This window comes from Typopeltis vanoorti, chromosome 10 (assembly GCF_054136105.1).
Source record: "Typopeltis vanoorti isolate ZY-2024b chromosome 10, IOZ_Tvanoo_1.0, whole genome shotgun sequence".
Lineage (NCBI taxonomy): Eukaryota > Metazoa > Arthropoda > Arachnida > Uropygi > Thelyphonidae > Typopeltis > Typopeltis vanoorti.
The window spans coordinates 42022333-42038044 of NC_143558.1; the positions used below are offsets into that span (position 1 = coordinate 42022333).

Sequence of the window (15712 nt, forward strand, 5' to 3'; positions counted from 1 at the left end):
CCAATCTCTCTCTCTCTCTCTTGTACCTTCACCACATCTCTGGATATACAGGTTGGCCTATGATTTGTAGCCACAGTCTTATCACTACCTTTATGCTGTGGAGCCATTTTACCTTTTTCCACTCCCTTGGAACCTGTGCTGTTGTAAGACTTATAAACAGGCATGTCAATGCTACTGGCAGTTCCCTGAAACATTCCCTTAAAACACGTGATATATCATCAAATCCTATCACCTTATTGATATCAAGTTTATTTTCTCATATATCTCCTGCTTGCTCAAAATTAAGCAGTTCTCTCTTACGTCCTCTACACTTAAGTTTCTCATGATTTCATCCTAATGAGGATGAAACACCATTATAAATTGATCGCTGAATACCTTAATGTCTTCTGCAAAAGTTACCATTCTATTATTTTCATCCATTAACATCATGTTGTCATGATCATTCTTCCCTCTACTTGCCACATATCTAAAACTCTAGGATTTTTCTTCACCTGATGTGCTAATTTCTGCTTGTACTGCACATTTGTTGTCCTTACTGAGTCACTCTCCTGACTTGTTCTTCATACCCTTCATGTAACTGATTACCATTATTCATCTTGTACTGCCTCCAGAGTGCCTTCTTCCAGATTTCATGCTTAATCCCCCCCACCCAATTCATCCACTTTACACCTATCTTATTCAGCCTTTTGATCTTCAGAATATATTCACACATTGATATTATGTATTTCTTTTTCATTTCCTAAGCACCATTTATTTCCTTACTGCTTATCTCCTCATTCCATGCTATTGCTCCACGCTATCTCCTAGGATTGTCATGATTGCCAGTCTTGCAGTCTTTGCTTCCACGTATATCTTTTCCTCATAGAAGTCTGCATATGCTCACCACAATTTAAGTGATCACTTCATGATCACTCACAAACTGGAGGAAAGCATGAAACCTTAATTACATCATCATGGCACTAAACACGGGTATAGACCATGTTAGTCTGTTTCTGTCTCATTATTCATCCAATATCCTTTTTTGAGGTCTACCCTGCCTTCTCTTTTCAGTTGGTTTATATTTTGGTATTTGTTTAGGTTGTTGGGTGTTGGCCATTTGGTTTACATGTTCAATCCATTTTTGTTTATAATTGTTTAGTTTTTCTTCTATTGATTTTGTTTTTAGTTCTTTTAAAATGTCTTCATTCCTTTTTTGATCTAATAATGTGTATTTTGCAGTTCTTCTCATAAATCTCATTTCACTTGTTTTTATTCTTTGTTTATCTTGTTTGATTATTGCCCAAATTTCACTGCCATATAATAATGTGGGCACTGCTAAAGTATTGTATATTTTCAAGTGTGTTTCTTTTTGTAATATATTTGGGTTGAGTGTTCTATTTATCAGGCCTATAATCTAAAAATTTCATCAAATCAGCTAACGCCTTTTTATTCCCGTATACGGGAGTAGGCGAGGCCATTTAGCCCTATATAACTTTTGGAGGCTGAGTGGGCAGTTCAATCTCCACTGGTACCAATCAGAGATAGATGGCCAAAGGCTATCACTAATTAAGTGGTATACAGTGAAGTGTGCCGCCACACTTCACTGTGTACCGTTTTTGGCGTGATTAGATATCCATTGGCATATTATATTGGTGGGATTATGCTTGAAGAAACTGATGAGGCTAGGGATCTTGGAGTGTTAGTGGATAGGAAGTTGAAGTTCAGGAGCCATGTGGCAAAGATTGCAAATACAACTCGAACAATAATTACAATGCTAAAACGAACATTCGCATGTAAAGATAAGGATGTCATTTTGTGTCTTTATAAGGCCTTGATAAGATCTCACTTGGACTATTTTGCACTGGTCTGGTCTCCTGGTTTCCGTTGTGATTCTGATATATTGGAGAGAGAGAGCAAAGCAGAGTGTTAAAAATGATATCAGGATTGTGGAATACTGATTATGAAGACAGATTGATAATTTGTAGACCGCAGACACTAGCAAACAGGAGAGGTGGAGGGATATGATTGAAATTTACAAACTTCTGAAAGAGTCATACTGGATTTCAATTGATGGAATTTTTCATTTTATGGATGGTGGGTGAAGGACAAGAGGGTATCCTTGGAAGCTGAGAATGAAGGCTGCTAAGAAGGGGTGAGGGCTAGATTTTTCTCTCAGAGGGTTGTGCATGCTTGGAATGAATTGCCATTGGATGTTTTGAGTGCAAGCAGTGTGAATGAATTCAAGAATAAGTATGATAGCTGGTGTAGACTCTCTTGATGAATCTCTAACTTCCTGGAGGTCTGTCTTAATAATAATAAAAATATTCCTACTTTTCATTTTTCATTTTGAATAACTCTTTCATCCAATCTTGCATTCGATAGTTTTGCTCTGTCACTGCCATAGTCTTGCTGCCTCTCATTCTGCTGCATCTTGCTTCTGTTTCCTCATTTATCTCTCCCTTATCACTTACTTTCACTTCTACATTCTTGCATTCTTTCACTCCTTAATTAAAATTCACTCCCTAATAAAAAATAAAAATATTGGAAGCATTACATTTAATTCATTCCTTGTGCTGCTTTCATTCCATTGAATATTCAACATGAGTACTACCTAGTACCTATATCTAAACACACAATTATTAATCATATTCTCATAGATATTGTTTCAGCCTTATCCTTCTGTAAGTATTTTCATAGGGGCTTTTTGACAGAGGTGTAGATGAGGGTTGAGAAAGAAGAAACCTATTGACGTTCTTCTTAAAGAGATGTAGGTTGAAATTGTTGGGACACATGTTGAGGAATGCTGGTGTGGAGAACAGGTAGATGGAATAAGGAAGAGGTGAAGCAGGTTCAATGAGTTTGCAGTTGTACTGCGCAGGGATGTTGGACAGCAGCTGCTCTTGTTTTTAACAGGCCTTAACAGCAAGTGTAGCAATGATGTTTGCCAATTCACTAGAGTAGTGACCATGGAAGGACCTGTAGAAGAGACATAGCTGAAACATTTTGCCTGTGAGATAGAGATTGAAGTGAGTCTGATGGAAGGGTCATCTGTCAATTGTTGCTCTCTGGATGGCATCAAGTTTTAAAGAGGTTTTAGGTGCTCCACCCCAAATGTGTGTACAGCATTTATTCTGAGGATGGACGCATTTGGGATTTATATAGGGTTAATAGCTGTGTTGGTGTACAATAGCTTCTTGAGTGGAAAAGAATGCCAAGTTTTTTGGAAGCTGTTGATGTGATGTGTTTGTGCCAAGAAAGGTTGGAGGTAAATATAATACCATGTACAACATACGTAGAGAAAAAGCTCATTCTGTCTGGAGATGTGTACATTACTGAGAATGAGGGAAGGTGAGCTGGTATGGGATCCCTTTTGTAATAAAAGGCATGACTGCATTTTGGAAGCATTGAAGGTGACTAAGTTATTCTTGCTTCACTGAAGGATGATATGGAGTCCAGTGTTTAAAGCACTGGTTGCAGATGATCTTGATGTGAGAGATGTCTGGGAACTATTTGGTTTGTCAAAGGAGTAGGATGATTGGAGAGTGCTATCATTAGCAGTTATAAATAGGATTTGTAGTGATTGAGAATAGATCATTCATGTATAAGAGAAAGAGAGTAGGTGAAAACAAAGTCCCGAAGTACTCCTGCATTGGTGGCAAATTTTGAAGAGAGGTCTTTGATCACCATGACACGTATTGAATGACCAGAGAGAAAGCTGGCTGTCCAGTTACATAGTGGTAGGTAGACCAGTGGAAGAAAGTTTGCAAAGCAAGCCTTGATGATAAGCATGATCGAAAGGCAGTTTCTAGGTAGTGAAGAAGTTGACCAGTGATAACTTTCTCCATTTTGAAAGTTTATTTTTACTTGTTTAGACTATAATAAATTTAGTTTAATCCTTTATCCAAGTGTGAGCAAACAAAGTTTGCGCCTGAAAGTATCTTCAGGACTGGGATAAGGTGGTATAACACCGGGCAACTCATTGCAAGGGTGGAGCAAGTAACATCACTCCTATCCCAGCATCTCCCATAATGCAAAACACATCTCTTGCAGATATGTATATATAATGTTATGCATTAAGGGAAGGGCCACTACCCAGACTAGTTTCGACCTTTATTGAGGTCTCTTCAGTGGGAGCCAGGCCCAGAAGGGGAGATACCTGGCAGAAGCAATAGCACGGTCATCTTTACCTATAGGAGTAGCCAAAAGGTGTGCCACCTTTTTATTAAATTACTCTGGATTTAGAGAAAGATGTTGAAAGTTTATTTTTCACTTGTTTAGATTATAATAAATTTAGTTTAATCCTTTATGAGATAGGAGTGTTGTGAGCTTGCTCCACCTTTGCAACGAGTTGCCTGGTGTTATGCAAACTTTTTTTGCTCACACTTGGATAAAGGATTAAACTAAATTTATTATAGTCTAAACAAGTGAAAAATAAACTTCCAACATCTTTCTCTAAATCCAGAGTAATTTAATAAAAAGGTGGCATGCTGTTTGGCAACTCCTATAGGTAGAGATGACCTTGCCTGGTATCTCCACTCGGGCCTGGCTCCCACTGAAGAGACCTAAATAAAGGTCGAAACTAGTCTGGGTAGTGGCCCTCCCCTTAATGCATAACATTATACATATCTGCAAGGAGATGTGTTTTGCATTATGGGAGATACTGAGATAGGAGTGTTGTGATCTTGCTCCACCTTTGCAACAAGTTGCCCAGTGTTTTACCACCTTACCCCAGTCCTGAAGATACTTTCAGGTGCAAACTTTGTTTGCTCACACTTGGATAAAGGATTAAACTAAATTTATTATGAACTTTCTCCATTATATTTTGGAGAGGATTGAAGTGATGGTAGTTGGATGGTAGACTTTGTCTTACTTTTTTTTTTTTTGAATGGATTGGATATATGTTAGTTTCCATGCGATGGGATAGGTGCCAGCTGAGTATAGGAGAGATGATAGATGACAGGTGTTAGCTCTGGAGCTCAAAGTTTGAGTATAATAGGAAATATGCCATCAGCACCAGACAACTTTGTAGTGTTCAGGTTGTTTAATATTCTTGTCTTTCTGCCAAAAGACCACAGGAGGCATACAGTGCTCAGTTGCTGGTATGGAAGGAGGTGATTTGCTTTCATTGTCTATGCAGGCGTCAGGTGCTAGGAGGTCAGCTTTTTCTTTTGGTGCTGTAACAGTGGTGCCATCTGGATGGGAGAGAGAGAGAGGGAGGAGCACAGGTGAGCAGAAGTGGCATCTGATGGCTTTTGTAAGGGACAGAAGGCGTGGCTACCATTTGGACAACAGACAAGTTTTCTGCTAGTGATTTTTATGAAGTTGGATTTGGATTTGCAGATAGTTGATTTACATTTATTGTGTGCTCCTGCATATGCTGAGTATAAAGCTTAGGTTCTTCATGCAAGCCACCTGCAGTAAGTTGAGTTTTTTTTTTTCTTTGACTGCTTTCATACATCTTCTGTTGAACCAGGGCTTCTAAAGTAGATGAGAATTTTGGATGGGATGAGGGATGATTGCCTTCATACCACTGAGGATGATTTCTGTGACTTGTTCAGTGCAGTTGTCTGGATCAGAAGATTGGAAGCAATAGTCATGCCTTGGGTAAGAAGAGTAGTAGTTCCATATTTCATCCTACTTTGTACTGTTGTAATGTCAGAGGACACAAGGCTGACTGTGGTCAGAGGAGGGGTGTTCTGTGAGACTGGAAACTTGCACTAGGTTGTGGTCTGAGTTTCCAAGAGAAAAGGTAACTTCTGCAGTGTGTCAGGAAGGAGAACTGGTTTTAAAAAAAAAAATCAAGGGTATTAGGAGAGTGGAGGGGATTATCTGGAATTCAGGAAGGTAGCTGCACAATTTGCGTTAGATTGTTGCTCATAGTAGAAACTTCCGCATCACATCCAGCTTGATCTGTAGTTGGATAAGGGGAGCCATTTGGAGTTGTGGACATTCAGGTCACCTAGGAAGATGACTTTGCAGTTTGGATAGCTGGATTATAGATGGTCAAGTTTTAAGGAGAGGAAGGTGAAAATGTCTTTGTGGTTTTCAGAGTTTGGAGACCGATAAATGTAGCAGATGAATGTTACTTAAGTGGGGCAAGACATATCAAAATATCACTATCTCAAATTATGTTAAAGGAAGCTTTTATTAGGTATTTAATATCTGGTGACGCAAGGGAAATATGCCTAATTCAAAAAAAAAAAAAAAAAAAAAAAAAAAATTCAAGAGAGCAAAAATGATGGCTTGTAGCAATTATGAATAGTTGTGATGGGGGGGGTTACTCATCAACATACAAATTTTCTTTGTATATTGATGAGTAAATCAGTCACAAAATGCTGTTAGCTGTGCTTATGAAATATTATTTTTAATAACATTAATGTGTTTTATTTGCTATATAATTATAACAGTATTGAATTTTGCATGATTTGGAATATTTTGAATATATGTTTAACTTGTGTTCATTTTTTTAAGGACTTTTGAGACTGAACTGAGAACTTATTCAGGAGGTGATCCTTTGGAGGTGTGGCACAGGTAATATTTCAACACTTTCATTAATGATAAATGTATTTTACCTTCAGTTATAATGTTGATATGGTTCTAAGATGGAGTTTTAAAGAAACACATTTTGTTTTTTATAACACTGTTTTTGTTGCAAAATGAGCATAATAATTGTTGTAAACAGATGTTTTTATAACATTCTTCATATGCTTAAAGATAAATATAATTTTTTTTCAACAGCATTCCAGAGGTTCTTCAGTAAAGCTGATACACTTCTTTAAGAAGGCATGTTAATATTCTTTTTGTTTGAAATATTACTTCTCTTATGCTTATCTCCTAACACTTTCTAAATCTCAGATCAGTTCATTTTTCCCAGTACTTCATATAGAAGGAAGAAAAAAGTTGTGAATCTTGAAGGAGTTAATAAGGTTAATGTGGCTTAAAGAAATTTGTAAAATTTGAGCATTTTGAATTTTACAAATACAAGGTTGAACATTCCCCCCCCCTTTTCTTTTTGTTTTTTTTATTTTTATTAAAATTTAGAAATCTGCAATTGTTTTCATGAATTTCTTAAAACAATATACAGTCACATAGTTCGCCATTAGAGGTCCCTCGACACTTCTGCACATCTCAGAAAAAGGAGAACCCATTCCGATAATAGGGTAATCAGTCCGTATTGTGAGATGAGTTGTTTATTATTACCAGTCGGAAAATTAACTTCTCTTTTATGATTATTGTAGTTAACTATGTTGCTTGTATAACAGTTGGAAAATTTTACCTATAAAGCAGGTAATTTCGCGTGTTGGCGACCAATTTGGACGTCCTTCATTTCTTTCTCCCCTTCAGCACGAATCGACTATTCTTGGAAACATGCGAAGCAGGGATCTACAAACGGTGGGCGAACTATACCCCGACTTATGCGAATCCGGAGTTATGCGGTTTTTTATATGTACATATTTCTGTCCCGCATCACGTCTCGCCACTAGTATCTTTGAGGCGCTGGCTTCATTCGTCAGTATCGCACATGCTGTGAACAAGCACTGACATGTTTTGTGCGGTCTCCATTCATACACGATTTTTATAGTCTACAAACGTTGTAATTGTTTAATGTTATGTTCTTGATAAAAATTTTATCACATAAAAAATAATAATGTCATCCAAAAGAAGCAAGTCTGATTCTTCTAAAGCTCGCAAGAAAAGAAAAACGTTGACTTTGGAAACAAAACTCAACATTATTAAGGATTTTGAAGGCAGAATGAAAATTTGTAAGCTAGCAAAGAAGTTCGATCTACAGGAATCCACAGTAAGAACAATCATAAAAGAAAGGTTTACAGATTTTGGAGGACATAGATTCTAACGAGGAACGAATTGTAGCCACAAGGCAAGGAATAAAAAAAATCATTAGCTTGCTATGAAGAAACTTGGCGTGACAAGAAAAAGACATTATCCCTCAGACGAATCTATTAGATTTTATGAAACCATCGACATCAAAATAACTTTCTTTTTTTTTTATGTATGAAAAACTACAATTATGATTATATTTCTTAAAAAATTGTAAACCTTTGGCCCCAATTGTATGTTTGTATATATAAATTACATGCAAAATTATACCCCGAGTTATGCGAATTTGACTTGCGCGCTTTTTGTTGGTCCCACCTACCGCGTAACTTTGGGGTTTTACTGTATTAGGTATGAGAACTTCATATTTTTGATAGCTTTTGGTCATTTCATAAAAGAAAGAATGATTGGCATTTTATTTTTTTTCTTTTCAATAGGATAAAGATATTTTTACTTCTAAAGAAAAGAGAATGTCAAGTAACTTTTATTAGAAGCAGTCAAAAGAAGTAATATGTACTTTACAATATGCAAATTTTGAGTAGCTTGAGCTTATTATTTTTTAAACAGTTAGCATAATTTGTGCCCAGTTAAAGTTTGATTTATTTTATTTTAAAGTCTGATCATGGTGGGATATGAATTCACAGCCTGTTTGTTGTTGAGTAAGTACATTAACCACTCAGCCAACCCACCATGTTCTCATTCTTCCTTCATAGTCTGTTTCACAGTCCCAATATCACTTTGATTACCTGCTTCTGTATTCCTCGAAGTTTCCTTAGTCCCTCAAAATCCTGGTACAGACCAAATCTGTGCACAGGTGTAGTTTGATCAAGATTATACCAGTGGAACCACGTCTTCAGCTCTATGGTTCTTGCTCATTGTCTTTCTCACTACTTCAGATATTCTGTGGGTTGCCTTCACATTTGCAGTATGTTCCCTGTACTTGCACTCACTTCACTCCTTCACTCCCTTGCTACCTGAAATACATAACCTTCTTTTGGCTTCTTTCTGTAGATTCTAGAGTTTAATACTATACTTTGATATATATATATATATGTAGGAAGTATTTTTACCTTGGGTATAAATATGTTAAAGATACCAAGTAATTTTAAACCTGGTTTTACTCCATTTCCCAAGTAAACAAACAGACTAAAAGTCAAGTTTGCGCCTGCAATTGATGCAAGTCTAACTGATCCCACAGGTAGTGCAGGACCAGGGCAACTCGTGGCAAAGGTGGAACAAGCTCCGATCACTAATCTTAATATTTACCCTTAATGCCAAAACACATCTCCAAGAAGGGGATGTATGATGTTTTGTATTAAAGGCAAGGGGCCACTACCCAGACCGGTTTCGACCTTTATTGAGGTCTCGTCAGTGGGAGCTAGGCTAGAAATACCAAGATTTAGTCATACTGAGCTTGTAAGTATTTCGCCAAAACAAGTTACCATAAGGTGTATTAACCTTATTAAATAAAAATCTCTGGAGGAGATATAAATGTAGGAAGTATTTTTACCTTGGGTATAAATATGTTAAAGATACCAAGTAATTTTAAACCTGGTTTTACTCCATTTCCCAAGTAAACAAACAGACTAAAAGTCAAGTTTGCGCCTGCAATTGATGCAAGTCTAACTGATCCCACAGGTAGTGCAGGACCAGGGCAACTCGTGGCAAAGGTGGAACAAGCTCCGATCACTAATCTTAATATTTACCCTTAATGCCAAAACACATCTCCAAGAAGGGGATGTATGATGTTTTGTATTAAAGGCAAGGGGCCACTACCCAGACCGGTTTCGACCTTTATTGAGGTCTCGTCAGTGGGAGCTAGGCTAGAAATACCAAGATTTAGTCATACTGAGCTTGTAAGTATTTCGCCAAAACAAGTTACCATAAGGTGTATTAACCTTATTAAATAAAAATCTCTGGAGGAGATATAAATGTAGGAAGTAGGGTAAATATTAAGATTAGTGATCGGAGCTTGTTCCACCTTTGCCACGAGTTGCCCTGGTCCTGCACTACCTGTGGGATCAGTTAGACTTGCATCAATTGCAGGCGCAAACTTGACTTTTAGTCTGTTTGTTTACTTGGGAAATGGAGTAAAACCAGGTTTAAAATTACTTGGTATCTTTAACATATTTATACCCAAGGTAAAAATACTTCCTACATTTATATCTCCTCCAGAGATTTTTATTTAATAAGGTTAATACACCTTATGGTAACTTGTTTTGGCGAAATACTTACAAGCTCAGTATGACTAAATCTTGGTATTTCTAGCCTAGCTCCCACTGACGAGACCTCAATAAAGGTCGAAACCGGTCTGGGTAGTGGCCCCTTGCCTTTAATACAAAACATCATACATCCCCTTCTTGGAGATGTGTTTTGGCATTAAGGGTAAATATTAAGATTAGTGATCGGAGCTTGTTCCACCTTTGCCACGAGTTGCCCTGGTCCTGCACTACCTGTGAGATCAGTTAGACTTGCATCAATTGCAGGCGCAAACTTGACTTTTAGTCTGTTTGTTTACTTGGGAAATGGAGTAAAACCAGGTTTAAAATTACTTGGTATCTTTAACATATATATATATATATATATATATATATATGGTATCACCATTTATTCACTCCCATTTCCCAGCTTATTCAAATCCTCTCAAAAGTGAGCCAGTGCTTTAATATCACCCCTTAACAGAACCGATATTAAAGAACCTATAGCATAATAGCATCAATTTCAGTCCAGGAAATGAGACAGATGAAAAGAAAAAGGAAGAAGAGGCAAGTTGAGGTTTCTCCATTTTGATGTAAAGATGGAATAATAACACCAGTGTTAATTCCTCTGAACTCCACTTGTAACGATTTGCTATCTAATAATACTGAAGTTTTTAATCTGTTAGATAGCAGATTGCTAATCCATTCCACTAACTTGATAAGTAAACCTATTCAAGCCACCTCAAACATCAGCTTGTCATGTAGCATTCTCCTCATTCTATTCTATTTTATTATATTCATTCTCCTCAAGAAAAGAAAACCTATTTCCATGGGGGAAAATAACAGTAAAGAGCACATTTAGTAGTCACTGGAAGTGAACTCATTACAGACTGTATTAGTACTTTTAATTGCTCTTACTTCGATTTATAGAAATAATTTGTATTCTCACAAATCTTCCATGCCATTGCTTCATAATTTACTTTCCTATGTAAACATGTACATCTCTTACACATGGTGTTTCTGATTAGTAATGATACAATCAATTATAGATTTTGTTCCTCTGCAATTCTATGTATGTTTATTTTATTTTTCTTTTTTTGAAAAAAAAAAAATTATTTTAAAATCATTGAAAATCTAATAATTCTTGACCATTGTTATCATGCAAAGTTCTCCATATTTTCCTAAGACATTTTTGGATTCGATTATTTCCAATTCTACATTAAGATCTCCTGCTATTAATATATAATCATTTTTATTACATTTAACTGTTTTTGTAGTTCTTTATAAAATTGTTCAGAGTCCTCTTTTCTACCTTTTTCAGGAGCATATACTCCTATGGATATTATTTCTGGGAAAACTCCCATGTTACTCCTCTTAACAAACTATTATATTTATGGTTATTTTACCTGCTTCTGTTTAGGAGTGCTCCTGTTTAAATGTCATTGGCTTTTTTACTCACAGATTCTTAGGGCATTGTAGATGTATATTTACCAATAAATATAGGTAGCATAAAGGAAGAGAAATTTACACATACCTTTTTCTGGGTGTTGTGGCTTTTCTTCTTTCGGCGATGTCCAAACTACTGCGTGTGTGTGGGGGGGGGGGGGGGTAGGCAGTGTGGGAAAATTAAATAGAAATGAAAAAAACCCGGATTTTATTGAATAATATATACGTGGGCTGTTCAATAAGTAATCAGACTGATTTTACTGTGGCAAAACCACTCATCACAATATTAATTTCTGTGGAATAAAGAAATGTTGCTGTCTGTATTAACAAAAGAGGTTGATAGATGGCGTATACGAGCTGATGTGCCAGAGTGTCATGTGACTAAATGCAAGTGCTCATCGGCGCACCTACGAGGTGCGACCAGTCTTCGAAAGGGAAGCATCCTTGGAACAGCGTTATGCGATTAAATTTTGTGTTCGTTTGCAAAAATCTGCATCGGACACTTTTAACATGATACACGAAGCTTTCCACGATGAAGCAATGTCGAGGGCAAGTGTTTTTCGCTGGCATAAAACTTTTAAGGAAGGAAGGCAAAATGTGGAAGATTTTAAACGTGAGGGAAGACTTTCAACATCCATCACAGAGACAACAATCAACACAGCAGCGATTATCATCAAGCACGTCAAAAGGAAGCATACATTGCTGAAGAATGGCTTCTTATTGCACCACGATAATGCAAGGCCACATATTGCTGGTTGTGTAGTGGACATCTTGCAGAAGAACAACATAGATATCCTACCACACCTCCATACAGTCCTGATCTCGCACCGTGCGATTTCTGGCTGTTTCCTCAGCTCAAGAAACCACTAAGAGGCCGCCATTTCGAAAGCAACAAAGCATGTGTAAAAGCTGCAGAGGCGGTTTTGAAAGAACTCTCAAAAAACGGACTCTCACATGTGTTTAAGAAGTGGACGCAACGTTGGGACAAATGCATTGCGTCTCACAGTAGTTACTTCAAAAAAAACCATGTAAATGATGACGATTAAAGGTAATCTGTTTTCTGTATAAATATAGTCTTATTACTTATTGAACAGCCTACGTATATACATATATATTATTAGGGATGGGTGGAGCGTTTTTTTATATTTATATAGGGTGGGAAAAGGTGAAGGGGTTGAAAACTGATTTTTAGATGGGGGGAATGGAGATTGATGGGGTGTGGTCTGTTTCGACTATGCTTGGTCGTCTTCTGAACACATGGAGGAAGTGGATGCTATGTCAGGTCGGGTAGGTGCTTCTGCTTTTGAAGTGTTTGTGTTACCGTCTATTGGTTGGGTTGTGACCTCAATTTTATGTTGTGAAGCTTCAAAACCTCGGAGATTATGTAGGTCCTGTGGACGTTGTAGAGTTCATCACATTTTATGGCTATTGTTTCCAATATTCTAAGCATTGTTTCATTATCTTATTTGTCTACTATGATGGCCTTGTCGATCTGCGGGGTATGTTTTTGTTCAAGGGCGTGAACAGCTATTTCCGTTTTTCCTGTGTTTTGTATTAGATTTTTCTTTTTGATGTTGCATTTTTTAGTGTTTAAATGTTCTGGAATAGGGATGTTACAATCGCAGAAGTGTTCTTGTAGTCTTGCCCATAAAGACCTGATCGTGGAACCTGTGTAGGTGATATCACAGTCTTTTTGGCAGGGAAATTTATTGACTACGTTGTGGTGTTCAAATATTTCTTTTTGTGTGGGAGATTTAGTGGGTTTTAGGAGATTTGCCAATTTTTGGTTTGTGGTGAATACCAGTTTGTAGTCAGTATGTTTGAAGATGTATTTATAGGCTTTGTATGTGTTTTGGGTGTATGGTAGTTTGATAATTTTTTGTGTTGGGAAGTTTGTTATGGTACTTGGGTTGTTTTGGTGGTTTTTGGCCATTTTCATCTTTCATCACCTTTTATGGCAGATATGTGGAACACATATCTGCCATAAAAGGTGATGAAAGATGAAACATTAAACACAAAAGATGAAAGATTAAACACAAAACAATATTCTGTGCATTGGAAATCCTATACACATCACCACCTTATAAGCGCCCGTAAACAGTTACGGCAACAGACTAAAATTCACCATAGCAACCGAACAGAACAAATCCATCAATTTCTTAAACTTGACATTAATCAGAACATACAACAAAATAGCTACGAAAGTATACTACAAACCCTCGCATATCGGAAACTACCTCCATTTCCACTCATACCATCCATATTCCGTTAAAAAATTGGTCATCTTAGCACAATTCATAATTGCATACAAATTTTCAACCAATCGGAGTAATCTAAACGCAGAAATAAAAAACTAACACAGATCTTAAAATCACAACTATCCTATACAAGTAATAAATTACGCAATCAAGACGGCCAGAAACCGCCAAAACAACCCAAGTATTATAACAAACTTCCCAACACAAAAAATTATCAAACTACCATACACCCAAAACACATACAAAGCCTATAAATACATCTTCAAACATACTGACTACAAACTGGTATTCACCACAAACCAAAAATTGGCAAATCTCCTAAAACCCACTAAATCTCACACACAAAAAGAAATATTTGAACATCACAATGTAGTCTATAAATTTCCCTGCCAAAAAGACTGATATCACCTACACGGGTTCCACCATCAGGTCTTTATGGGCAAGACCACAAGAACACCTCCATGATTGTAACATCCCTATTCCAGAACATTTAAACACAAAACAAAGCAACATCAAAAAGAAAAATCAAATACAAAACACAGGAAAAACAGAAATAGCTGTTCATGCCCTTGAACAAAAACATATCCTGCAGATCGATAAGGCCATCATAGTAGGCCGACAAGACAATGAAACAATGCTTAGAAATCCGAAACAATAGCCATAAAATGTGACACGAACTCCATCAGCGTCCACAGGCCCTACATAAACTCCGAGGTTTGGAAGCTTCACAACATAAAATTGAGGTCACAACCCCGACCAATAGACGGTAACACAAACACTTCAAAAGCAGAAGTACCTACCTGACATAGCATCCACTTCCTCCATGTGTTCAGAAGATGACCAAGCATAGTCGAAAAGGACCGCACCCCGTCAACCCCCATTCCCCCCTCTAAAAATCAGTTGCTGTTTTCAACCCCTTCACCCTTTCCCACCCTATATAAATATAAAAAAACGCCCCGCCCATCCCTTATGATATATATTTGTATATATATATTATTCAAAAAACCCGGGTTTTTTCCATTTCTATTTAATTCTCCCACATTGCTACCCCCCCCCCCCACACACACAGTAGTTTGTTGGACATCGCAGAAAGAAAATTAAAGCCACAACACCCAGAAAAAGGTATGTGTAAATTTCTCTTCTTTATGCTACATATATTTATTGGTAAATATACATCTACAGTGCCCTAAGAATCCGTGAGTAAAAAAGCCAATGACATTTAATCAGGGGCACTCCTAAACAGAAGCAGGCAAAATAGCTGTAAATATAATAATATACTCCTATGATATTTAAGTAGCTTCTATTTGTTTTTAATTTAACTCTTATGATTTGATCATTTACAAACTTGTACTTTTGTATTCTATTTTTCCGTTTATTATTATTATGTGCAGGCACCCCCCATGCAGTCCAAAGACTCTGTGCGAGAGACCCAATCTATCATAGCTCTCCTTCAACCCGAATAGACAAAGCACTTGCAACTGACTCTTGCACCTCATTCCACTCATTCACAATTCTCCAAGTAAAAAATCTAGTTCTTTAGTAAATCTAGTAAAAACTCCAAGTAAAAAATCTACCCCTACTGATCACACCTTGATTCAACTTCCAGGGATGATCCTTTGTTCTGGTCCCTCTATTCAATTGCTGAAACATTTCCCCTGCATCTATCTTATAAAACTCTTTAATCAACTTAAATGTTTCTATCATATCCCCTCATATCCCTCTGCCAACCAACTTCTGCAATCCACACATCTTCAATTTATCCTCATAGGGAACATTCCACAGGCCATTCACCATCTTGGTCACTGGCCTCTGAATACTCTCCACTACTTCCTCATCCTCAAGAAACCTAGGGGACTAGACTTTAGCATAGTAATCCAGATGCAGGGGTATCAAGGCCTTATAAAGAGGAATAACAGCTTCTTTATCTCTACTTGTTAATGTGTTTTTCAGTAGCCAAGTATGGGCTACCTTAGCAATATGTCCTCTAAACTTTAA

At 37.1% G+C, this 15712-nt stretch overlaps 1 protein-coding gene across 5 annotated transcripts in view; it reads left to right on the forward strand.

Moving 5' to 3' along the window:
* The window catches only part of LOC150102365 (mitotic checkpoint serine/threonine-protein kinase BUB1 beta-like), a 386807-nt gene that overhangs the window by 13151 nt on the left and 357944 nt on the right, over positions 1 to 15712 (forward strand). For all 5 annotated transcript variants that reach the window (XM_090399214.1, XM_090399217.1, XM_090399216.1 and 2 more), the window contains exon 2: positions 6451 to 6510. In XM_090399214.1, coding sequence (XP_090255340.1) covers positions 6451 to 6510 — 60 coding nt within the window. The remainder of the gene's footprint in view (positions 1 to 6450; positions 6511 to 15712) is intronic.